Source organism: Papilio machaon, chromosome 2 (assembly GCF_912999745.1).
Source record: "Papilio machaon chromosome 2, ilPapMach1.1, whole genome shotgun sequence".
In the NCBI taxonomy this organism is placed as follows: Eukaryota; Metazoa; Arthropoda; class Insecta; order Lepidoptera; family Papilionidae; genus Papilio; species Papilio machaon.
In genome coordinates this window covers 2,205,159-2,232,713 of record NC_059987.1, presented here as the reverse complement: position 1 = coordinate 2,232,713, position 27,555 = coordinate 2,205,159, and the positions used below count along the sequence as shown (strand labels likewise).

Below are 27,555 nucleotides of genomic sequence, written 5' to 3'. Positions count from 1 at the left end.
GTGAATGTATCTACGAAATTTACGATAAACGTGAGGTGTAATCTTTGTTTGCATAGTCTTGACCTAATAAGTTAATTGTATTTATGGTGGTAAATCGAATATTACTAATGATCTAAAATAAATTTGACTGATTTACTAACGAGAACGAAGTCACGAGCATCATGTGAACGTGTTTATATAAATTATATTATAAAGCTGTTTGTAAATCCGTATGGTTTAAAATCACGTGGCTTAGTTAGTAGACACTGGTCCTCGGTTCGTACCACTAAGTCTATCTTAGTAAAGCGCATTACTTCCCCGACGGTGTGATAAAAGGATTACTTCAATGCGCTTAATCTGGGTCACTCTATATCAACATTTTGAAATGTACATAAGTTTTGTGTTGTTCTATAAAATACTAGCTGTCGCTCGCGACTCCGTCCGCGCCTAATTAAATAAAAGGTAGTAGCCTATATCTTCCAGACTTTGTTCTATATATGTATATGCCAAATTTCATCGAGATCCGTTGAGCTGGTCTGGAGGTACCTTCTAACAAACATCCATCCATCAAAACAGTCGCATTTATAATATTTTATAAGTTAATAAATCATTAGTTTTTGCCTCTGTTTTATATAATAAGGATAGTTTTGAAAGAAAGAAAAAAATTTTATTGCCACACAAAGAATATAAAATCAAAAAAGAAAAAAACACATACATACAAGGCACAAACTCGGTACAAGGGAGCTAGCTCAGCGAAGCAGGGACAGACTAAACTGCCCCTGTGCTGGTTTTCAGCTGGCACCTTTACAAATAATAATAATAAAGATTTGGTATCTAAAGCAAATATTATGTAGTAACCTAACCTAAAACCAACATTAGAATAAATAAAAGAAAAAGAAAATATTTTTCCAACGGATTTGGACAGAACAAAGAAGTGTTACTATCATTTTAATATTAAACAAATATTTTTGTGGATAAAAGATTTTCTGTGTTCGGATAAAATATTCTATTTAAACATATTTTAGAACAGATCACGATTCAGTTTTTCTTAACTAAGGAATATTAATAAGAATTATTTAAATTAAACTTTATGTTTCAGTTTAAATACTTTTTAAAGAGTTACATAATTCGTTAGATAAAGAGTTCACATACCAGTCAAGTAAGAATGTATAGAAAATAAATATTATTTATATTAAAGTTGTTTATATAATTAGAGTAAAAAGTTCCCAATCGCCAGTGTTTTTTTTTTTCATAAACTGCATTAATTTCTAACAAAAGCTCCGTTTTCACGCAAACGGAAATGCGGGTCTTCGCCGCATGTAATTTAATTGTGACAAGCCATTATTAAGCCACTTATATTTACATTACGAACAATTAATTATTTATTTAAAACAATATTGTTTTGATGTTAGTTCTTCTTCTTTTCAACCACGTAACGCCCACAGCTGGGCATATGCCTGATGTTAGTTAATTCTGGGCTAAAATATAATACTTACTTATGTATATGTACAATATACTTTTACAATAATTTGTATAATATATTATTTATTATGCAACGAGATTTAATGTATAATGGTATTCATAATTAAATCTTTTTTATTTTATTTTCCAGCAATTTGTTTTTTTTTTTCAAGTCAACATAAATTGCAAGGAAAGACTTCGCCTACAAAGTGCGATTTCTACATCAATTAGCCTTATATCTTACAAGTATTACGAGGATGAGCATGTTAATAAATTGTCTCTACATTACTCAATGTTTAATCACTATGCCCCCAGCGTGTTTAATAAAACTTACAAAGTTGTTTAATCGAATATTACGTCAAGGTGACAAAATGAGAAAAGCATTTTATTTACCACTAGACGTTGCCATTTTGTCAGAACAGAATTAAAGAAGTAGCCTATAACATGCCCGCGTATTTCAGCTACTATCCCGTCAAAGTCCTGTCAAAATCGGTCCAGGCTTCCGGAGAATACCCCGAACAAATGCGGGCCTTTCGGATAGACAGAAATTTTCAAAATTGGAATTTCGTACGAAATATTACATTCTATTCGATATACTCGTAGTATCTGCATGTAATAAAAGCTTCAATTATATTAATTTCATAGCCATGTTTCTAAATTCAATAAATTTTCGCTACATTTTCAACTATCTTGAATATAAAAGATGAAGTAGTTTCTTATTTTTATTCGTATTTCTGCAGCATCAAAGCAAATAGCAGAACCTGTGATAGACTTTCCAACCTTTTATAAGCATAACATAATTGAGTTCCAGGTACATCTACTACCACATAACCTAATAAAAAATTCTATATCGTAAGTCATCTAGTTCTAAGAGCGTAGCATCATGGAAGTTTACATCTTTCAATACTCGCTCAAGTTATCTATATATATAAAAGAAAGTCGTGTCAGTTACACTATTTATAACTCAAGAACGGCTGAATGGATTTGACTGAAAATTGGTGGGCAGGTAGCTTAGAACCAGGAAACGGACATAGGATAATTTTTACCCCCTTTTTCTATTTTTTTTTATTCCGCGCGGACGGAGTCGCGGGTAAAAGCTAGTTAGAAATAATAATGAACGATTCTAATCAAATAACTAGACGAATATAGTGACATTTCTCAAAGGATGGACAGTCTTATATTCGATGATGGTTTAAATGAAATTATAAGTGATAACTGTTTTTTTCCTTTTATCAGATCTGAAGTTTTTTAACAGTCAAATTTTAAGGTAAGTTATAATCATACTAATAGTATAAAAGTAAAGATTAGATGGATGGATGGATAAGTGTTTGTTAGAAGGATCTCCAGAACAGCTTAACCTCGTTGAAATTTGGTATAGTTGTAGAAAACATTCTAGATGAACACATAGACCAAATAATATGATCCCAGGTGTGCGGTTCCCGTGGGATATGTTTGATTCACAAATTTGCTCTATTAATCAAGATATTGAAAGGCACAGATATTGTAAGAAAGACTTAAATAAGATATGAGATACTTTTCATCCATTATTTTTTAAATTCTGAACCTAAGTTAATAAACATGAAAACCCAGAGTTGACGTTGTAAGCATCAAACCGCGGTACAAAGCTAGCTTATATAATTTAATAACAAAAACAAATCTCTTTTCATGTAATAATGTTATTAAATTCTCCTGACCTTTACTCGTAGCTGTGAATGTTACCGATTTCACCGCTGACTTTTGTACGAGTTTATTTTCTTTGAAAACAGATAAATAGGCAAAGTAATGAATGGACGAGAGTTTTGTACTTCAAGCAAACAAATTCATGTTTTTCGTATATTCAACTTTCTGTACCTTAAATAATGAAACACCATTATTAAAAGCAGAAAACTAGAAATACAAAAATAATACGCAAAATCTTACTAATATTATAAATGCCAATGTTTGGATGGATGGATGGATGTTTGAAGGTATCTCCGGAATCGTTGAGCCGTTGCGATCTTGATGAAATTTGGCATAGATGTAGAACATAGTCTGGAAGAACACATAGGCTACTAATAAAGTTTTTTTTTAATTCCGCGCGAACGGAGTTGCGGGTGACAGCTAGTGTATTTATAAATTAAATATATTATGCTAACTTTCTCTCTAATCAAACCGAAATTGTAGAGGTTTTTACGAGTATTAGATATTAACCTCCTCGTTATATTTTTGTACAAAATGTGGTATAGATATAGAACATAATCTCGAGTAACACTTGAGTCACTTTGTAAACTTTTTTTAATTATGCGCAGACGAAGTCACGGGCAAAAGCTAGTACCAATATACATGTTTACGACAACATCCAGATAATAATAATTTATCGATTATTCCTAAAACACTGTTTATAACGTTTTTATTTAATTTTTATGGGCCTATGCCCAGCAGTGGGCGTTACGAGGCTGAATGGATGATTTTATTTTTATTTTTTCTAATGAGTTTTGCTTCAGTCCAACAAACATTGAAATATATCCAATTAAGAAATAAAAATATATTTACCAAAGATATGAAAATAAACAAAGACTATTTACAAAGTCTTTGATATCAAAACGATTGAAGTGTTTTATGTGGTTACTAATACAATACCGTAGTATGGAAAAATCAAAAGCCTTCATTTTCTTTTTATAAAATATTTTATAAGTAAAAGGAACATCAAACAGTTTCTTTGCCTTTTACTTACCTTACATTTAATATTATGTAACACGCTAACCACAAAGCCTTAAAAGAAAAAGGTAACGTAATTATTTAGTGTAATATTGAAGCTAAAATTAAGCACATAAACAAAGGAAAAAATAAATTACGTACGAAAAAGAAATAGTTTTACATTTTTGTTTTTTCAAAAAAAAAAAAAACATTGAACGATGTCTTGATTCATCTACAAATTACATTAAAATTATCTTACTTTAAAAACCACATAAATCGAATGAGAAACTGTAGTCCAATAGAGAAATATACACCTACGTAAATAAATGATTTGCGAAAACGAGGTTGTTTGCCATGATTGTGAATCAATTGGAAAAAGTGACTAATAGAAATTAAAAACTGTGGTAAGCCCATTGTTAAGTTAAATTTATATATATATAAAAGAAAGTGGTGTTAGTTACACTATTTATAACTCAAGAACGGCTGAATCGATTTGACTGAAAATTGGTGGGCAGGTAGCTTAGAACCAGGAAACGGACATAGGATAATTTTTACCCCGTTTTCTATTTTTTATTCCACGCGGACGGAGTCGCGGGTAAAAGCTAGTATATTATATACTAACTTTCGGCAGCGACTCCATTCAAGCGGCTTTAAAAAAACTTAATTAGTAGCCTGTGTGTTCTAAACTATGATCTATATCTATGCCATTCAGCGAGATCTATGAAACTGTTCTGGAGATACCTTCTAACAAACATCCATCCATACAAACATACGCATTATTAATATTAGTAAGATTTGTTACACACGTTACGAAAAATGTTTACCACGTTTACCAATCGAAGGCAGGAAAGTCGAGATCGTATGTGGCTCTAACGTTATTCTAAACGAGAAATAACGTATAATGTAATTAATGGTGTGTGTAAGGTTTTAAATAGCAACTACAGTTATCTGTACAGTCCAGGACTATATCAAAATACAACGAAATAGCTGAGCCGTGTATTGAGTAATAGAATTAACGTCTAATCTTGCGATGTACGGTATGGCTTCCCAGTATATGGGTCAAACGAAAATTAATTTAGAGAGTTTCAAAATGTAGTGCTTGCGTGGCACATACAGGATGTCCCGTATGAAACAAACCAGTTTTTTTATATTATTTTGGGCGTAAAATATCACAAGAAATTTAATTAATAGGCTTATAATTGAATAGTAATAAATCAAATAATAAATTTCAATTAAAAAATATGTTAAATATTAAAGAAATTTCAATTTTCAATTCTCAAATAAAAGAGTTTGTTTGAGGTTTTGATGACGTATTGATGTTTTGAGTGGTTCAAAAATATATATTTTTTTAATTTAAATTCACGATACTTAAAAAAAATTAACGAGAGGTTAAATGACTAAGTTATGGATGAAAAATTCAATACAGTGACAATTTAATTGAAGCATTTCTAACCATGTAAAAAAATGTTGTTATCTCTATTTTGTCAACTAGAATGAGAGAGATGGCAGAATGTTTTCATACTTGTAGTTCAGCAGTGGAAACGCTAAAAGTATTGAGCGACTTGAAATAGATTTTGATCTTTCAATTTCCTTTCAATCATTGGGTGTACATTCTAGGTTGAAATGGAAATTATTTGAGTGACGAAAATAAACGAAATAGACAAATATTTACCCTACTGCCTCTCACCAAAGCACAATAATAAGCTTTAAGATGATTGTAAATTTTATTACACGAAATTTTATTTAATTTTATTTAAATTAGACGAAAAAAGAAAAAAGACGATGACGCGGCTCACGTTCCGTCTCCCGAAATGGCGAAAAGTGGATTGCGGTGGTTCGTTTGGCCACGCCAAATGGAGGTCCGTGATCTCTACCTACACCTCTGGGGTACAGGTGTGAGTTATGTGTGTGTGTGGAATAGCGTTTTTGGGTTTTACAACTGTAACTGTTGGGTACTTGGTATGTGTTATCTCGCTCTAATGGTATAGTTTAGATTGCGAGTCAGATTAATTTTTTTCCCATATCTATCTTGGACTCGTTCAGGATTAATTATTCTATAATAAGTATAATTACTTTAGATTGCTCACGTGCGCAAATGTTTTTTTTTTATAAATTATAACTAATCTCAATACAAGATCAATACTTTTGCAAGTTAGTGTAAAATCTACAAAGTACCTATATTATCATATCTATCAAACGGTCGTAAAACTTGGAAATTGCCAAGGTTTTGTATCCGTTTATGACACATTTACCATATCAGGGTTCATTATTGTTTTATGTACCCTTAACCTCCCAATATTCAAAGATAATCATATGTAACAGAAAATGTTGTACGTTAATACGTATTCAATTTGAAAATAAAATGGCGCTGAATATAAGGAATACCGAATATTTAAAATCAATTAATTACAGAAAAAAACATTGCTCCCATCAGACGTAGTACGTGATCAACAAAATATTACCGTATTATAATTCTAAATTCCATCACAGTTCTATGCAACATGCATAATTTCTTCTTCTTTTGACAATGTAGCTTGAATTTACAAATAATTGTTGATAGTTATTCTATTTCTTCCATATTTAAAATCATATTTATCAAATCTTTATAAGTACTTAATTTGAAGGTAGTGTTAATATAAACGTGCTGCATAATAACAAGTGGTGCTTTACTCCTAACTCTGTGTTCCAAGGATGTTATTAAATAACTTTGAAAGCGCACTCTTGTGTTTTATTACAAAGATTAACACTTAGTTAGCCAATGAGTTCTTCCAAACTATGTTCTACATATTATATGCCAAATTTCATTACGATCCGTTGAGCCGTTCCGGAGATACCTTCAAACAAACATCCAAACCAACCAACCATTCATCTAAACTTTTGCATTTATAATATTAGTAAGATTCATTATAACGTCATCAGTGGGTCTAATCTCGCCTTATCTCAATTTCGCTCCTCGGATCTGCTTTTCAAAGGAACAATTCAAATATGAATTATGACTGATGCGACTGTAATAGTTGTAAGTAAAAACTCATCCATTTATTAAATTTTGATCCACGACAAATGACGTAATCTTAAGTCTTGTTGTGATGTTTTTTTTCATCTAAAACTAGATAGCTAAAAAGCAGTGGAATTTTTTACGCTTAAAAATTCTAAGTAATCAATTTTAATTATATTTTAAAATAACAAATTGTCCGTTTATTATAAGTATTTTATGTAAAAATCTGTATTCTTGCCGTTAAAAAAGATAAATACACTCCAAACGTATTCAAACAGGCGTTCGCTTAAAGAAAATTACTTCAAAATGAACAAACCAAATCCAAACAAACGTAATAGCTATGAAAATGCTGCGGAAAGCGAGAAAGAAATCTTTTCTCAAATAACAATCTGATGTAAATGCACACTTCATTAGATTTTTCGCATTCTTTTCAACTGTGGTTTTTTGAAAATAAAACTTATAATGGTAGAATTAAGTACTATAATAAAAACATCTGTTATTTTCGATTATAACAAACAATTTTTTGGCTTTAGGAGACAAACGATTTTCATACTGAAATATTTCTTTAACCGAATTTTCTCTTATGACCTTTACTTATTTTTTACCGAATAATTTATTTATGAATAAATTAAATTTCCTTGACGTCGCCGGCATGCTCTTTGCACAACCATTGTATTGTAGTATGATTATCAATCCATTCCATTCAAATGTTAAAGAATAAAGTTTAAAAAAAAACTTTACATTTTAAAAAAATTAAAATAAATTATGTCAGCAAAATGTAAATTAGTCAACCGAGCGAGAGCACTTTCGTTAAAATTCAAATGTAATAAATGCGATTTAACTGAGCTTCGCTTCGGCTTTTGATAAACTCCGATGTTTAAATAAATAAGCAAACATTAATTAACTAGTAAAATTAATGGGAACGACGAAATCCTTCTAAAATGTTCCACTTAGCAATTTTTTTTAAATTCGTAGGAAATTAAACTATTTAATTTATTCATACAATTTATAATATGTACATACATATTATAAATTGTAAGCAATGTCAGGTATGGCAAGAGTTGTAGTACATACTACAACTCTTGCCATACCATGAACTGTCTAATGAATAGAAGTAGTACGTACCTACTATTAAACATTTTTAAAACGTCACAACTTTTTCTAATTTATTCATAATGGACAACTATTGCTTACGCCAAAATAAAGTAACCTAATTTTCAATTAATTCGACTTTAGTAAACTGAGAGTTGATATGGCAGACTTGTTTACTCGAGGGCTTGTTTGAAGTGTTTGAGGTTTAGGCAATTTGATTTTGTCCGTGAGCTGGCGCCGTGCCAAAACACACGGTACATCAACAGGTCTTCTTACTTATTTTACACCGACCAATGTTACATATGTTTAATATACTCTTATAGAATTAATTTCGAATTTAATCTAAATATAACTTGAATATTAAATGTAATGTAAAGATATTAAATGTATTTGCGTTAAGCGAACGAACTACAAACTTTAGATTCAAAAACTTTATTTTCAAATCGAAGATTCTACAAATTGTATTGAAAAAGATTCATGTTGAAAATAAGTTTTTAAAGCATAATCAACAACAGTAACAGCATTAAATAAGGTCGAATATCATAAGCCTATATTACTCCACTATTTACTAAGACAAAAGCCTTTCATAGCCTCCCTAATACAGTCCGATATTCCGCATTCAACTGTCATTTCTACATATGAAGGGAAGGGGAATAATACTACTTATATTGTATTCGAAATATTTAAAACCTTTCGTGTCTTTTGTCTTTGTAACAGTTGTGTAAATATGAATATGTTAAGATCATTGGCACTGTGTCGGAGTAAAGTTACGAGACCCGAGGGCCTAGTACGAATATTGATGACAAACGCCATCGTATCGTCATCTACAAAATTTGTATTAATATCAAGCGAAGAAAAACGATGACAATACGAAGGCGCTGTCGCAAATATTCGTGCTAGGCCCTCTGAGATGTTTAAGACACTAAATCCAACCTACCTGTGATCACATGACCGGCCGACTGGTTTCTGTAAACTTTATTGGTCACTGGTTTCGTGATTATTGCAAGTCGCAATACACGAGTCAACTTACGTCTTTAGCCTGAATTAAGTGACATTTTTATGCCCAGGATGCTATTTGAAAGCTTAGTGATGTCATGCATTGTATTTTAAAAATATATTTCGAAAGGAATATACAATTATATTACTTAAATAAATTTTCATGAATCTCTTTTTATGTTATAACTAAAAGGTGATACGAATACATTCATTGAATAGTTCTTTGAACTTTTCATTTGTTTTGCGATTTGTACTATTAATGAAATAATGAAGATTAATAATTATAATGAATCTAATCAGTTTTAACCTGTCATATACGGTTGAATTCCATACAAGTTTTTGTTCAGTATCGCGTGGTGTTGATACATTATAGAACTAATTTAAAATATTATGTATATATTTCATTTTATACAGACTAATGCTACATTTTCAATAGTGCAGTGATAGAACATGATTGTATATTTTCTATATTAATATAATAGAGATATAGAGTGGACAATTTACTGGCTGTTCTGAAACGCCTGATAATATTTGTAAGTTTACACGGGGTAACATGTCTAATCCGTCATAGAAACATAGAGGACGGACGTTCAACTAACCATAAACGTCAACTCTACATAACATACCTTGCTGTAAGTCAAACTTGCGGAACGTGCACTGCAGTCATACGAGTTGATAACGTATCTTTATTGTATGAAAACATTATTCACATACATGACCTAGTATACATACATTTAGTGGGGATCATTGACCTCAGACATGTAATCCATCATATTACATGTCATTATTAAAACAATTAAATCATTCATTAACTCCTGTAGCCTAAGATTAGCTTATCTCCTGTATTGGTTGATTTTGAAGTGTGAAATTTTTATTCCGTCGGAATATAATCAAATGACTACCGTATGAGCCTACATTCTTTTTTTTTAGTATTACTTATTTTTTTAATGCAACTTTCAACAGTATTATCCATTACTTAAACAGATAATGGCTGGACGGATAAATTAATATAGTTGAAAAAAAAAATGTTTCAAAATGTTGCATATTCAGACGATGTCAATAATGGGAGCTCTGTTTGATTTAGGCTCCCTTCACGTTTGATCTATTTGAATCGAAACGCAGAGCTTGTTATTGACTTTCAGTGAAAATGCACGACGTACTATCAAGTAGTAAAACTGGAGTTTTCATTTCAGTATTGTAATACAAAAAAGTTAAAGAAAGTTAAAAATTATGTTTTGTGTAGTGACACAGAAAGAAGTCGGTGTTCACGTAATATAAATTAGCTATAAATTTACACTAAAATGTTGTCTCGAGCTGCATAATTTAATACGATAAGAACATCAATAAAAGGCATTATTATAGATAAAAGAGCGCCTACCATTTTCAAATTACACAATATGCAATAAATCATATACTAGGGGCTTTTTAATTAACTGGTGAAGATGATTATAATCGCATATTTAAGTTTAAATTCTTTTTAAGGAAAGTTTTCAGGCATTTATTATTGGTAGAAGGATAATCACAGCATTCACAAGTCTACTTTTAAAATTATCTGTAAATGTAGGATGCATTTTTCTAACTGGTTTTGTATTTAATTTTATCAGGCTATGTACTCTATTACCCGTGTTCTGTGACCAAAATCTCTGTATAAACATATCGTCATCCCTGTCAATATATTTGACAAAACAGAAATAACAGAGCTTTTGGTCTCAGAAACTCACGGTAAGTGGGTTGGATCTTCACATATTATGTTACTTAAATCTAATATGAAAGCTCTATAAATCTATATTCTTGCTACGGAATATCGAAGTGCGGGCGTTTCCGAACTCTAACCGCGTACTCGACTTCGATAAAAGGTTTAAAAATAGATTCAATATGCACTCACAAATATGCACTTTATTTACAGGAATATTATAGTAATGAACTCGAATGTTTCCAAGGAAAATTTTTATACTGTATCGTTAGTGGTAATTTATCGGCCCTAAATCTATACATTATCTTTTTCACACCTCTAACATTACACGCTTTATAGCATATAGCGTGATTAGTCATACTCTTTGTCTTAATACAACATGTAGAATATACGTAATGAAACAAATTAACGACATCTTATTCTCTCAAACAAATCTCATCTCAGTTCAATCTAACTTTAGAATTGGATTAAAGTAGATTTGTTTGGTCATAGATTGGGAATATTGAAAGTTACGCTGTTTTCTTTTAACAACAAAACAACCAATGTTGTTAATCTAGAAAGGTAGTTAACGATTACAGATTTCCATCTGACGCTGTCCCGTCACATCTCTCTGCTTATACCAAAACAATAATGTGCATTATGCAACGAGTACACAACATGCCATACAGAAATATGACGCTAACATCGTCTCATCTATCCGAGTATAACGTTGTTTGTACAGTGTGCAACGAAGCTAGTTTGTCCACGTTCATCTACTAAGATTATGTCATGACTAGATCTTTTTTGCACACTGTGTACTGCTTTTATGACGTCATCTGGTTCAATTTCAAATTAAAAAAAAATTATCGGATTATTTTTAATTTCAATATTACTAAATTGTTTTCGCCTCCGTCCACACGTATTAAAAAAACAATACTAGTAGCCCATGTATTTCACTCAATTATCCTACATCTATACAAAATTTCATCCAGATCCATGAGGTCGTTACCTTCTAAAAAACATCCATCCATGCATGACAAACATCGCATTTATAATATTAGTAAAAAGTTAAATTATATCAACTGTAGTCTCTATTGTTTAAACAAATACTTGATTCAGTGTGTAATGTGTCAATTTTACTCCGGATATCCACTGCCACTACATCAATATAACGTTATCTCTCTTTTTTCAGAGAAAATGATCGGGATGACAATATATTCTATTTGCGTATCAGCAATGTAACTCACGCTTATATCTTGCTAACAATGTAGTTCGAACAACATATCCATTGAATCGTCGTTGTAATTGTAATTAACATGTGCAACTGTTTACTTGATTTGTGTACTTGATGTGTGTACGACAACAATGTGACTGTTCTGATACGCAAATATTTACAACATTAAATACCGTGACACTGTTTAACATTGCAAATTAAACTTATCCACCATCCTATCCAAAAATCTTTGTCTAAATAACTCGAGATTAAAAAAAACTTTGCTGTTCTTTTTAATTGTTTTATAGACGACAACAAATGATTAATTTTAATGAATGCATTTGACAATTACAAAGGTGTTATGTATATTTATGCCACGTGGAATATTTTATAACACTGAGCACATTATTGCTACGATTTTATACGACGATTTCAATACAATTTTATTCAAGATATTTTCTTTTTTAATCTTACTAATATTATAAATGCGAATGTTTGGATGGATGTTTGTTAGAAGATATCTAAAGAATGGCTTCATGAATCTCGCTTAAATTTGGCATAAATGTAGAGCATAGTCTGGAAAAATACATAAGCTACTAGTTAAGTTTTTTCTGAATCCCGTGCGGACGGAGTCGTGGGCGACAGCTAGTTTAACATATTTTCTTGAATCCTGGATTTTACTGCTAAAATGGTACCATATTGCTAAATGTTTACTTTTCAATAATTCTTTTTTTGAACTAGTAAGAGTTTACTCACTTACTGGCAAAAATTCGTGTCATGATATTCAGGTATATAGGATAATACCCCTAATCCCCGACAAGTTGAGGTTTATTAAGGAAGGTTTAAGAGATTTAGAGATTGACCTTAATTTAACGGAGTTTACTAAAATCTTTACGGATATAGGAAAACGAGTAAATACAAGCGCTTCTGTTCGGAATGTTTAAAAAAAAATCAAAAAATGGGACCCATCTGCAAGCACTTACTTTCGATTAAAATAATTTTTATCAAAATCAGAGCACCAGTGGCGGAGCATCGCGGTAACACACATAAAAAAAAGAACAGTCGAATTGATAATCTACTTCTTTTTGAAGTCGGCTAAAATAGGGACTTTTCCTCCTTATTGTTATATTTATTCCTCGTGCCTTTTTAAAAAGAATAAAGAATATTTGATTAAAGCCACCAATTTAAGTAATCGACAGATAACTTAATTGGAGTAGCAATTAGTCGGTTACAACAGAGGGTTCTGAAAGGCGACTTATTAGATTATTAAATTAACGCAGAAATCTGTGTAATTCGAGACTAATCATACTAATTTTGTGCGCAATTTTGGATGGATAAAATCTTCTACGTCGTCCTACGTATCTCTAAAACGGCTTAACGGATCTTGATGAAGTTTGGCACAGATATAGAACATAGCTTTTAATGTCTATTTCTACGTCTATTTACTAAGTTTTTTTTTTAATTCGGTATTCACGAAGTCGCGGGCAAAAGCTAGTAAAAATATAAAATGGTCTAGTAATCAAAAAGACGTAAAAAATATAGCCTTACGGGTTTTCCAACATTCCAGAACATATCATACAGTAATAATTATAAATATAAGTAATAATATAAACCTACAATATTTAGACCGTTCCTTTGCCAGTCCACAAAATCTAGTAAAAAAAAATTAAGAGAAAAACATTTCTTGAAAACACCAAAAAATTCACCTTGTCCATGTTAAAACTTTAATTTTACTTTATTAATATACACCAGACGAAAACAGATTTATTTATACGTATTTAAAGCATACTAATTTTATTTCAACTTGAAACAACTTTTTTGTGTTCTTTTTTAAAAGAAAATTAACTCAGTCCGTCGGTAAAAACAATTACATGGCGCTTATAATTTCTTCTACATTTCTCGAAGAATAAAACAATTAACCTTTCCTTACCTTTCTCTCAAAGTTAATTTGACCAAAGCGTCTGTCTAACAAGTGATTAAAATGAAATCGAATAAAAATAGTCTCAGTATAATTTCAGGTACTGCTCCCATTTTATGGCACTTATTAGTATTTAACGACCCTGTCTGAGTATTTTTAATAATATGTAGGATATTTTATTTTAACACGGCTTGAATTTGGAGTTACTTTTAGCGAAATAAACATTGAGTAAGGCGTTATAATCGGCGAATCGACGATGAAACAATTATTGTGACAAATGACTCTGTAATTAAGTTTCTTTTAGTAAAATATCTTAAGAGCCATCGTATGATTTCAAATTATGTTCGCTAATTTAATTAAGAGGAAATAATTTTATCTTTGTAACCATTAAACTCAAAAACTTCTGGACCAATTGGAGTCATTCTTGCACCATTAGAATGCAGAATTATTCTTGAGTACCATAGACTATTCGTATAGTTAGTATTGTTATAAAATGCACGCGAAGCCGATGCGAACTGCTAGAAAAATAAGAATAGAGATTGTTTGCAGACGAGTAAATTCAATGATTACGTCTGTAATATTCTTTTTCTATAAGAGAAGGGCGCAAACGAAGGGTAAGAACACCAAGGTGATAATCGACGCCCATGGACATCCGCAACACCAGAGGAACAAATGCGTTTTTGTTTAAACGTTTTTATTACGAGTAGTTTATTTTATAAGAAATAATCTATATACTTCATTTAAAAAAATGAACAGAAAATTTATAATACGGCATAATGGCATGATGAATCGCGAGCATTCCCCTACAGGAATGTGGTGTTATTCTCGTGCCGCGAGACGGACGTCCGAAGACCGTTTTTCATATTTGCATATTATGTAAACAAAGATATGTAGATACAACAAAGATATGGAGTAAGTATGTTTCATTTTATCACTAAATTCGTACATGTTTCTTAACTGTTTGTTACATTACTATCTAGTTCACAGTTCTACTTTAATTGAATAATTTATTGATGTTAATATGTACGAGTAAAAACTAGTAAAAGTTATATAAAGATGAAAAGTTTTAGGACCTGACATTATAAAATTTAAATTAATAAGATAAAATTTCTGTAAGTGGAAAATAGACACTAAGAAAAACTCTTGTTAAAGTAACATAGAATTGAAACTACATATAAAATATTAACTAAAGTTACACAGAACAAACAGGAGGTGTATTGTAAGACGAATGCTAACATAAACTTAAATTATAATCGCGTGTCCGCAATCAAGTCTGTCGTCTTGTACGTACACCGTAGTTTCCGTGTCACTGAATAATTTCCCTCAGTTCACTCTTTTTCGCTATACATCGTCAAAGCGCTGTATTTTAAGTCATTCGCAAACGGAGGAATGAGCAATGCGCAAACGACAAATACTACGACAGAAGCTCGTAAACTGTATCCGTGATAACGTACTAACTGAATTGTACTTATCACGCAATGTTCAAATATTGATTAACTTTTCAGTTGGATTTATTTACCAATTCAAATTTAAAATAATGACTACTTTTATAAATGTAATGTATAGTAAATCTGAGGTAACTAGCCGGGTATAGCTTTAGTTGGGTACATTACTCTTAAAACGAACGAAGTCTTAGACAAAGCGGTTCAAAGCGGACAAAGCGGTGGAAAATCTCATAGTAATATTGAAATAATTGACGATAAGTAGGCGATTGTCACAGGTATTCGTGCTAGGCCCACAGTTTTTGTCTAATATCAGCGTGCGATAAAAGGATTGATATATGTGTATCTTTAAACTAAAATGTAATTGAAACACTGTCTAAGTTTTCTTGTAGTTATACTCCCGACTTCAAACATACTTTTCATCTCTAACAATCACCGGCTGCCAAAGGGGTTAAAAATGTGTTTAACTAAACTATCAAACTGTATTTTTGGAGTAATACAATAACCGTTTAATTTAATTAAAATTAAAACAACTAGAAATAAGTGATTTATTTTCCGTTGCCAACAATGAGCAAAGCGAAGTCACTTTCCATTCATCACTGGAACGTAACAAAAAGTCGTTTGGCGTTTTTTTAATTATCCTGAGTAGAGTATTGTTTTCTGCATTTTCTGTGCTCTACTCACAATAGAGATTAACCTGTTTCAATAAGGTCACATTTACTATTTCTCTACAGTACTTTTACTGAATGCAATTAACCTTGGAGGGCTTCATTTCAATACTTGGCCACTAATCGATGCTTGATTAAGGTATTGTTCTCGATGTGTATACTTATTTTAACTTATTATAGTAGCATAAAAATAGTGCACTTTTTCATAATTAGTTTATTACATTTGGAGAGTTAGAGTTTGAGTGATCATAATTAATTTGATTTTACGTTTATAAATAGTATTATACAATCATTATTAATGATCATCATCAGCTCATTATGCGTCTCTACTGAGGAGTTCGGAACCTACCCCAAGTTAGAGGTGACTAGGCCATAGTTAACGACGCTGGCCCAGTGTAGGTTGGTTCTTCAAACATATCTTTAAATTTTTTCGTAGATTTCGGTTTCATCACCATTTTCCTTCACCGTAACAACGTCGAATAAGTGTACATATGTAATTCTAAAATCACATTAGTACACGTCGGGATTCGAAACCAAAATCTGCAGATTACAAATCAAGTGCTCAACCCTTGAGTCACCGACGCTCTATATACTCTCATTATTTATTGCAGTACACAATTATATTACTACTAGCTTTTACCCGCGACTCCGTCCGCGCGGAATAAAAAAAAAATAGAAAACGGGGTAAAAATTATCCTATGTCCTTTTCCTGGTTCTCAGCTACCTGCCCACCAATTTTCAGTCAAATCTATTCAGCCGTTTTTGAGTTATAAATGGTGTAACTAACACAACTTTCTTTTATATATATAGATTATAGGATTAGATAATTTATCAATGTTAAAAAATACTTGGAAACATCTTGTTGTCACTGTTTTTTTCTAGGACAGTGAAAGAGATAACAACAATATATTGTGCGTGCTTAGGAAATACAAGCCCAAGGTTATTATTTAAATTATGTATTTACCCTTTATATTTTTAATATGATATAAAGATCTCTTATTTCTTTATCTCCCATTCTTTCTATGAACACATATCACTGAAAATTTGTGCAAAAGTCAAAAAGGCAGCATAAAAGACGTTTCCTACTAATTGCCTTCGTAAGAGGCTTCCGCTGAAACTCTGGCGGATCTAGATAACGAACCCACTACAGCGACTTAAGTGGAAACTTGAATAAAGACCCACTATGTACCAGAGATCAAAGAAACTACACGAATGACTTACTCGTTAAAAGTTTATAGTAAATTACGTGTGCATTTTAGTGTTACTAGCTGTCGCCCGCCACTCCTTCCGCGCGGAATTTGAAAAAAAAAAAAACGTAGTAAGTAGCGTATATGTTCAAGAGTATGTTCTAAATTTATACCAAATTTCATCAAGGTCCGTTGAACCGTTTCGGAGATACCTTCATACAAACATCCATCCATCCATCTAAACATTCGCATTTATATTATTAGTAAAAAGTAAGACTGTAGAAGTTCTAGAGTTTTGATTCTGAGAATTTACAAAACAAATCAAGACTTTACACATTTTAATGTTGTCGTCTGGTAAGAGACAATATCAGAGAATTATAAATTGATTTTAAATTCTTATATATAACTTACTAACCATATCACCAAAATCTTTTTAATAAAAATGTAGAGTACAGAAATTTTACATTTATGATAGGCACACATAATCGTTAAAACCTTACTAAATTTTTAAGGACGTTTTCCGAACTTACAGTATTGCGAGTAAATTCCGAACACAATCGCACCTAACAGCTACAATCAACATGAACTATGAAGGTCATCACTAAGACGTATGGTATCGTAACTAACTGTGCATTAACGACGCTATTTAATGTTTTAATGTTATGTAAATATTAACCTTGGACTTGCTTAGTGGGATTCTGATGTACATAAATATGAATTAATTTTAGAGTTCCTTAGTTATCAAGATACGATTTTTTTTTACATATTATTATCAACCTTTTTACTTAGTTTACAACCATTCAGTATCGAATTTCATTGCTGTTTCTTTTAACCGCAGCAAATATAATTATAAGACTAGATAATAACTCTTTAAAAATATTTATTAACCAATCTATTTGTCCCAATGTTTTATTGTACATTCATAAGAAATAAGTTTGTATGTTCGAAGTACGCTATTAAAATTTAACGATCACATTTTATGCTGTTTAATTACAATAACTCGGATCTTGAATTATAATAATTTTATGCGTATTTATTTATACCGCGACGTAATTAATATAAAATATATTTATAAGGTAAAATGCAACTAATATATGTCTCTTATATTATTTTTTAAACATTACACCAATTAATAAACATCACAAATAAAATGTTGTTTACCCAGGTGTGAACTCATCCAACTCACCCATCTGGCCGAATTCGTGTAAGGCGGTTGTTTGTGTACACAAAGATAAAACCCGTCCGCAATCCGACAATATACCAAATCTCCCTTTTACTTCTGTTTTTGTTTTAATAATTTAAATATAGGTATTTTTGTTGATTATAATCACCCTTTTGAAATATATACGTATACGTGTCACTTGTATTTGAATATTGCTATCTCTGTCTTTTTCAAAGTGAAAGAAAGAGGCATACAATAAGTAATACAAGGGTTGACACAATGGAGACTCACCGTAACGTAGCTTAGTCGGCTTAGGGAGAAACAATTCTATTTTGAAATTATCACAACCCTGAATTTCTCTCTGATTAAGTTATTGTAAAATTGTTTCAGTATTGAAAACCTGCCGCAAAATGACTGTCTATTATTAATAGAGTCAAGTAATAAGACTCTTAGCTAGACAATAATGAAAGAAAACATGATTATTTATAATATAAATAAGTCTACTTAACTCTCGATAATTTTAATTGAGAACTTTGCTAAAGAATTTAAAAAAGTGCTTTTTATAAGAGAAAGTAAGGTCACTTATAAAAATGTTTTTTAGAAAACATTAAGGGTAATTTATTCTCATTAATTATTAGTATACCTTTTAAAAAGAATAAAAGGGGTAAGAAAATATGGTAAAAAGTTTTCTATTGTCTAAAGAAATTGGAATATAAATGTAAGGTTTTTGTAAAATGCTGAAATAACACATTGACAAAATCGTTCGTTATTATATAGGTATAATATTCCGACTGAAATCAAACTAATCAAACTATATAATATTTACTTATATTTGAGCCCACATTCATGAGGAGAATATAAAAATAATCAAATAAAATTAACATACATCATGTTAAGTACTTTTATTGTATAGATAAAGAAAAGCAAAATAATGACCTTTCAAATTGACCTTAAATGCCCTTGAACAATAACCATGAACCGAAAATACTGAACTCTACGTGTGTTCTAACAATAATTAAAGCTTTTTATAAACTAATTTCAGAAAAAATAACTGCATAAAAAAGATATTTAGATGAACAAAAAAAACATTGTTTCTTTAACCACTGTTTACCCTACCTAACCTTTGTCAGTTTTGCTTTGTTTTGTTTTACAAAGGATGAATGGAAGGAGATTATCAAAAGGAAATTTATGACGCGAAAGAGATTGGCAGCGTCGGTCAGGGCCGTCCCAGACTGACTTAAACCATTTAAATGAGATACTTCCGAAGGACGGTATTAAGAACACACGAAACTGACGAACGTATATAAGCAAATGTATGAATGTAGAATAAGCGATAGATTTATGTTGGGTATCTGCCAACCCCTTCAGGTTACGGACGTGAGATTTTAAAATTATTTTACTTTAAAATAAAGTGGCATATCGCAATCTTGAACTTAAGCTAGTGAAATATCATTATTACATAAGTACTAAAAGTGGTTGGTATGTATTACTTAACCAAAAATGTGCAGTATTTTTGGCCATGATATTATTTCACAATTTGCTAATATCAAGTTTCACGAATGTGTAATGCAACATTCAACTTTATACGATGTTTGTTGTTATAAAGTACATTATGTATGATAGTTTATATTTGTCATATTTTTAATTTTCACTGTCAATATTTAAATGTACGAGTTACAAATAAATCATCTTACATATCCAACTAAATAAAACAATGTACAAAAAACATTACAATTACCACATTTGCAAACAAACAATTGACATAATTTGTTGCTTGTATAGTGAAGACGTGATCTTTTATCGCTGTAAAATATTTTATGTGCACATTTTTAGGGTTTTTGTACAAATGTGTAGAGAAATGTTGCAGTAAAAAATGTCACAATTTTTTAATGCTTCAATGTAATTGATAGTCACATCGTGGGCTTCTGAGATCAAAATTCCAGTTTAAAACATATTTTTATCTCTGTTTTGTCAAAGATAATGGGAGGAATGACGACATATTTTACATACGAGATTATGAATTCAGTAACCAACGATTAGTATGTCGGTTATAAAAAAAAAGAGCGATCAACTCTTTTTTTACGCGTTTTTAGTTTCTGTTTTGTTATAAAATTTTTGCAACATAATACAGGGAGGGTCAAGGTAATAAGTATAATTTTACTGGCATCAAATTCTCCCCCACTTTATCCGCTTAGTAGTCACAATAGACTTATTGAGAGGGTTCAACCCTCCGCAATCAGAACATTTTATGAATCCACGTGTAGATGTTGTGTATAGATACATTATACAATAATTGTTTTGTTACTATTAAGCGATAAATTTGATCTTTCTTTTTTTTCCAAACTTCCCGAAAAAAGCGTCTTATCTTTTGTCTTTAATAGTATTAAATAAATCTAAATAAGTAAACACTTTATCGAAGCAAAACTGTTTATGATTTTTGATGCAGACGAATAGCTCTTTACAACAACATAACTCACGCCCGTAAGCCCGAGGGGTAGGCCACCACGGATAACCATCCATGGCGCGGTCCTGACCCACCTCCCTCACTCGAACCTCGCACATCGAATTCTGGTACTCTTAATACCGCGTTTGATTACTTCATCAATCTGCACGGTATAAGTCCGTATGGGACGGCCCCAAACAACACTGCCACTCACTTTCACGCCATAAATTTCCTATGTTAACCTCTTTTTAGCCGACTTCAAAAAGAAGGAGGTTATCAATTCGACTGTATTTTTTTTATGTGTGTTACCGCGAAACTCCGCCCCTGGTGGTCCGATTTTGATAAAAGATATTTTAATCGAAAGGAAGTGCTTGCAGATGGGTCCCATTTTTTTTTAAATAACTAGAAGACTAGTAGATTTTGAATTCAGCTTCAAAATTTGTTGCGAAAATTAGGGACAATTTTGCTTTCAGCGCTTACGTAGGCTAAACTATAGGACCTACATAAAAATGATGTATGGACGAATTGTAGCTCTTTAAATGTCCTAAATAAAAGTCCGCGATAACATATATCTATCTTTTATAGTTTTCTCACAATAACCAAAAATTAATTAAACAAGAGTCAGAAATAGTGAATTTTAACTGTTCCGATACCTGTATAACAACATTATTGTTGTCTCTGTTTTTCCAACGAGAATAAATGAGATGGTAATGTTATGTATAAACTACTTACCTGAGTCTTGTAGGAGCTTTCCTTTAAGTTCTACGTCGCTTTCCGCCGACGTGGCTCCATAGTTCTTATAAGTCTTCCCTGAGGGATCATCGAACTTCGTCACCTTGAAACGCTCAGACATTTTCACTGAAGTCTTACTCACTTAATAAACTAATTCACACACACTACAATTAACACTTATTGTTGATATGGTAGCATAGATATGTCTAAATAACACAATAACTTAACACTAATATAGTTTTCACTTATTCATTGCCACAATGTTGATAATCAGTCGAACATAGTTATTAAACTGTAACATTAAATGTAATTTGAAAATGCTATAACGACAGTTTGTTTTAGTTGTTTTTGTGTAGACAATTCGATTACTGAACTACAGTAGAGGGTAGTTTCAAAAACGCGTTACACGTAGATAAAAGAGAAAATAATGACAGATTGACAGATGACTAGAAACGAACGACAAGACGAAAGACTAGGCTGTATGGTCGAAAGACTCTGGCCTGCCCCATGGGCAAAAAAAAGAACGACAAGATTTTTTTTTCACGACGACGTTATTAATTTGATATGTACAGTATCACATTGTGATTTAATATTAACTTAAAATTGTACTTTTAAAAAATCCAATAATCTATTACAATAGCTGCATTCACTTAAAAGAAAAAGAAAGTTTAGAAGAAAATTTTAAAGGAAGAAAAGACTTCGTGAGCTATTCTTTGAAAATTCCTGAAGTCGACGAGAAAGTTGTACGTATTCTTTATTTTCAGATTTGCACACATTATTGTGTTCAAAATTAAGTGAAATCATTGTTTTATTAAAATGAAGTACAATTAATTAAAAAAATCATTAATTCTTTTCAATCGTGTTAAATGTCTTCGTATTTACGTTCGATGTTTTTAAATTTATCTTTTCTGCAAAATTTTAGGAAATCGGATTGAAAATTCATATCAGTAGATAAAAGCCAGTGTAGGTACAATTTCTAAGGAATAATAAGTTATTTTCAACACATATTATAATATCATTTGTATAATAAAGACTATTTAATGCTTGAATGTCGTGGCCAAGGAGCGCTGAGTCAGCATTCAAAAGAAATGCATGCAATAAAATGTAGACTAAGTTAACCGCAGCAAATAAATTATTGACTTCTACGGTATTAGCCGCCTTGCTTTGAAAATACACAATTGTGATCAATATAAAGACAGGCAGTTGGTATTTAAACTGTCAGATTTATAAGGTTTTTTTATTTACTGATTTTTTTAAGAAATATTTAATACTTGCTTTCTTCTATATTATGTTCAACATCTATGCCAAATTTCATCGTGATCCGTTACGCCGTTCCGGAGATACTTCCATTCTAATAAATATCCATCCATCCATCCATCCAATTAAACATTCGCATTAATAATATTACTAAGAAGTAATAGTAAGTAACAAAAGGTATTTACATGCACTTTGACCCTTCAGTTTTGATCCCACAGCTCAGGGGTAGAAATATGAAAAAACATTTTGTATGTTCATCTAAAAGTATACTAAGTTGGATTGACACCAACCCTAAATCCCTAAAATACAAAAAGAATAAACTAGTTGCTACTTTTTATTACGATCCTAATCTGACAAAGGTCCGAACAAGCATTATCAGGCTCGCCCCTAAACGTACAAAAAAGTCGAGGAAAAAACTTTTGAAAAAAAAAAACGTCCAACAGATGGCGATACAAATGGAAAGCGGTCTACATTGTGAAACTTTCTTGGAAGTTAGTTATTTCTATTCGCTGGATATATTGAGCGCTTTATTATGTACGAATTGTTTTATAGATAGCTTTAACCACTGAAGTTGAAACAACTATTGTAGTTAATAAGAGTTTTTTGTATTCGGCATATTATTTTAACTAGCCAGTTTTTGTTGTAAAAAAAACAACCCTCCTCAATTATTATGTTGCATCTCTATTGGTTAAAAAACAAAATTATGTTATTTATATTAATCTTATTTAGGATGGAATTATTTAAATTTTAACTCTACAGTACTCTACTCTACATAAATGTTATGAATAACTAGATATCGCCCGCGACTCCGTCCGCGTGGAATCGAAAAAAATCTTTATTAGTAGCCGACGTGTTCTTCCAGACTATGTTCTACATCTATTCCAAATTTTATCGAGATCCGATGAGCAGCCAAAGATGTCTTTAACAAACATCCATCCGTTTACATTTATATTATTAGTAATATAACTTAAAGATTGTGGAACTAATTTCATAAAATGCGCTATAATTTCTACGAAATATGCAACGTTATCGTTAACTACAAATATCGAATATCAGTCGAGTGATACTAAAACAATCTGGATGTCGCGGACGGACAAATGACACCCAATTGACATGTATTGGAAGCCACGGTCGACGCGAACGGGCGACGGGCAACGACACGTGTGACCACCGCGGCTAACACACACCACTTGATGACAAACTTCTCGTTAGTTACAAATTAGTACTTTTTACAACGCGATAAATAGTATAAATATTTTGCAAGGAAAGATAATACTTACAACTTTTTAGTTACTGTAACAAACAAGCAATATTCGGATTTTAAGTTTTAAAAAAAAATTTAAAGTACTAACATCAGCAACAATCATTTAAAATTAATTTGTTACATAATTATTATCTGTATACATGGACAGGCTAAGAATCGTGGTATTTTGTGTCTATTCGATCGTCGCCATTTTGGCGCTGACGGTATCGGTTGCTAGCTGTGGTGAGGTTGCGAACTAATTAAGAGATAGAATTATTTGTAAGGTACATCAATTACGAATCAGTAGACGTTTAATAAGGAAATTAAAATACTATAATATCTTAAGAGTTGTCATTTATTTTACCCTTAACGTATTTATGGTAACTAATAACCAAAAACCAATAACATTAATAAAAGCTAATCGAGATAAAGATATAAAATCCGTTGATATAAATTCAATAGACTTCAAAGCGTACTACAAAAATACGTCATAATATAAGACGATGTTTAAAACATGTTTATGTTTAATAATTATATTGCATTGCATTGTCTTCATCGGAATCTAATTTAAAAGACAGTGATTCGAAGTACATACTCCAATAAAGTGTTAGTAAGATGTTACACCATGTACATAATGTTTACATACCACTTTAAGAGTCAATTGCATGATTACATACATAAATAGGGCAGGGATGTACTCGTGGTGATAAAATTTTAATAAACTATAATGGTAGACAACTGTATTTTTCCCATTAAATAGAACATGTTTATGAAATTAATAAAAAAACAACTTATTTACAATTTAAGAAATGTGAATAATATTGTTAGAACATAAATAAATAAAAAAACAACTAATTTATAATTTAAGAAATGTGAATAATATTGTTTCACAGTTTGTAAAATTTAATAGATAGAATGATAAAAAAATCCTCACGACGTATTCGTATCAAAAAAACCGAATGTGACAAATACGCCAGTATAAATGAAAACTTTGTAACACAATTCAATTAAAATGAGTTCGAATGTATAAAAAGGTCAAACATAAAAACAGGATTAAGAAATTACACAATGAAAAGAGCAATTTATTACCGTGGGTTTCCACTGCTAAAAATTCCACACGAAAAACATTGCTATCTCAGTGTTTGTATTTATGTTTCAGCAGTGTAAACGGCTATGTCGTACAACGAATCGACAACGCCCGGACGAAGTTATCGCTACCTTATCATGAATGTGTGTTGTATTTATATTATTGTTATTTTGCTAAGCTGAGGACGTAACGAAACAATCTGTATTAAATCGCATTCAAATTTTACTTTAGATATCGTAGCTGGAGAAAGAAAAAGACAAAGAGAGAAGTTAAAAATCAGGGAATTTTAATCTCGATTATCTGTCGTTAAGTCGGTACCTGTTGAGATCATAATCGTTTTAGTGGCAAAGACAAGGATGGTTCAATTATTTTTGCACATTATGTAAACCCTACAAATAGATAATTTCACATCTACAGTGGTACTTCTAAACTACTTACCGTGGGCTTCTGAGACCACAATCTCTGTATAAAACATATCCCTGTCATCGTCTTTAACAAAATAGAGATGACAATGTGTTTTAACGGAGATTTTGGTGTCAGTAACTCGCGGTTAGAAAATTAACGTATTTGAGTCACGGAATTGTAAAAAAAAATACTAATAATATTTTTATTCTTGAAATCTTCTACTAGACTATATTTATTTCAATAAATATAAATTCTACTTTCCATAACTCGAAGTTTCCGGTCCCACAATTCGTCTAAATTGGTAGCAATATATATTCAAACACGTATAACTAACGCAGGATGTACATTACAAGAATAGGTGTAGGTAAATTGTAGTACATTTATGCGCTAAGCGAAATATTATCTCCAAGTAGTTTAATATATAATAATCGTGTTATATTCTACAGACGTCAATAAAGTCAACAAGTTAAACCGATGTACTGTTTTCATAATCACGATTGTCGCCTTATTGTTACCTGCGAATATTTTCCCCGTAAATATATCACTTAAATATGAATAAGTAATATAAAATGGCTTAACATTCATGTGTTTAGGTTTATTAAAGTAATAATTAATACGTCGAATATGTCAACATAGGCGAGATCAGGCGAATGCGTTCAGGACTCGTCTATAAATAAAACTCGTGTTTATAAAACGTCGTCGCAAGTGGTACGCCAACGATAACATTACTTCGATTCTCGGATCGGGACCTTTGAATCTGTTAGTTTTATGAATGGACACTACTATTGAAACTAGTTATTTGCATACAGCGTTCTCCGCGCTCTGAACAAAACTGGTACTGGAACGTTTACAGAGCTGGCTTAGCGTATCTAATCTAGTTAGCGTTGCATTTGACGTCACCACAAAGCCGCGTGCGTCCAAAACTAAGTTCAACAAACTTAACCTTTAACAAAACAAATGTAATAAACATCGAACGCATTCGATTTGTTTATAATACGCGCAGTGCGACATGTACAAAAGAAAAGTTTGATAAAAACTTTGTGCGCTCTCTCTGTTATATTTTAACCTGTGATCCGGTGGGCGAGTCGTCACAAACTTTGTTAAGATATGTGTTGGTGCAGTTTGATATGCGTAGAGTAGTTTTTCAGTGATACACACACGCGGGGCGAGCGGCGGGCGAGTGCGAGAGCGGGCGGGCTCGCGGGACGCGTGGTGCGCGCGGGCGTACGGACTCGTCTGACGCTATACGGCTCGTTCCTCACCGCGGCCGCGACCGCGCCGCCTCTCTGCGCAATTTCTACAAGAACCGCGCACTGACATATTATTACCGCGACGTCACCCTTGCAGGAATCGCTAGTCAACTGAAAACAGGAGCCGAATGTGCATCTAGAATGCACCTGCATGCCTAGTGCCTACCAACAAGAAAAATGTAAATTCTGAGTATGCAATTTTATTTTACATTTTGTTGAAACATATCATTTTTAGGCCAACATAATTAACTTATGAGGTTCATAAAGAGTTTGCCGGAATATTCCAAAAATGACGACAATAGAAAAACAATTTATTAGAAACTTACAATCTCTGATTTATTTATTTAGAGTTTTATTTTTATTATTCCGAAATTAACAGAGAAGCAGGAAATTTCAAATTATAGCTCAGTTTAATGACGTTTTCCCGGTGAATGTATGCTATAAATATTTACTTTACTAATATCAGATTGAACCGCATCACAGCGGGGCCGGGTTTACACCATCGAAACAAACTCATTTATTATTTAAAGTTGTATTAATAAAGAGCGTGAAAACCTTTTTTTAAACTTTGACAATTTTCATTGGAATTAAAAAGTTTAATTTGTGTATTTTATAATATCTGTAACTATGTAAAACTTCAATTCACTTCAGCATGTCTTGTAGCCGCGTTAACTGCA

General features: G+C 31.6%; 1 protein-coding gene across 3 annotated transcripts in view; it reads right to left on the bottom strand.

Annotated features, from left to right (window-relative positions):
- LOC106709267 (solute carrier family 12 member 4) overlaps nt 1-26,897 on the bottom strand; it is a 196,291-nt gene extending 169,394 nt beyond the window's left edge. For 2 of the 3 annotated variants that reach the window (XM_014501034.2, XM_014501031.2), the window contains exons 1-2: nt 26,695-26,896; nt 21,637-21,928 (exon numbers count right to left, since the gene is read on the bottom strand). In XM_014501034.2, coding sequence (XP_014356520.1) covers nt 21,637-21,757 — 121 coding nt within the window. In that variant the 5' untranslated portion in view covers nt 21,758-21,928; nt 26,695-26,896. Of the gene's footprint in view, nt 1-21,636; nt 21,929-26,694 lie in introns of all 3 variants that reach the window. The other variant, XM_014501029.2, reaches the window with a different exon arrangement.
- Between the last annotated feature and the right edge of the window lie 658 nt (nt 26,898-27,555).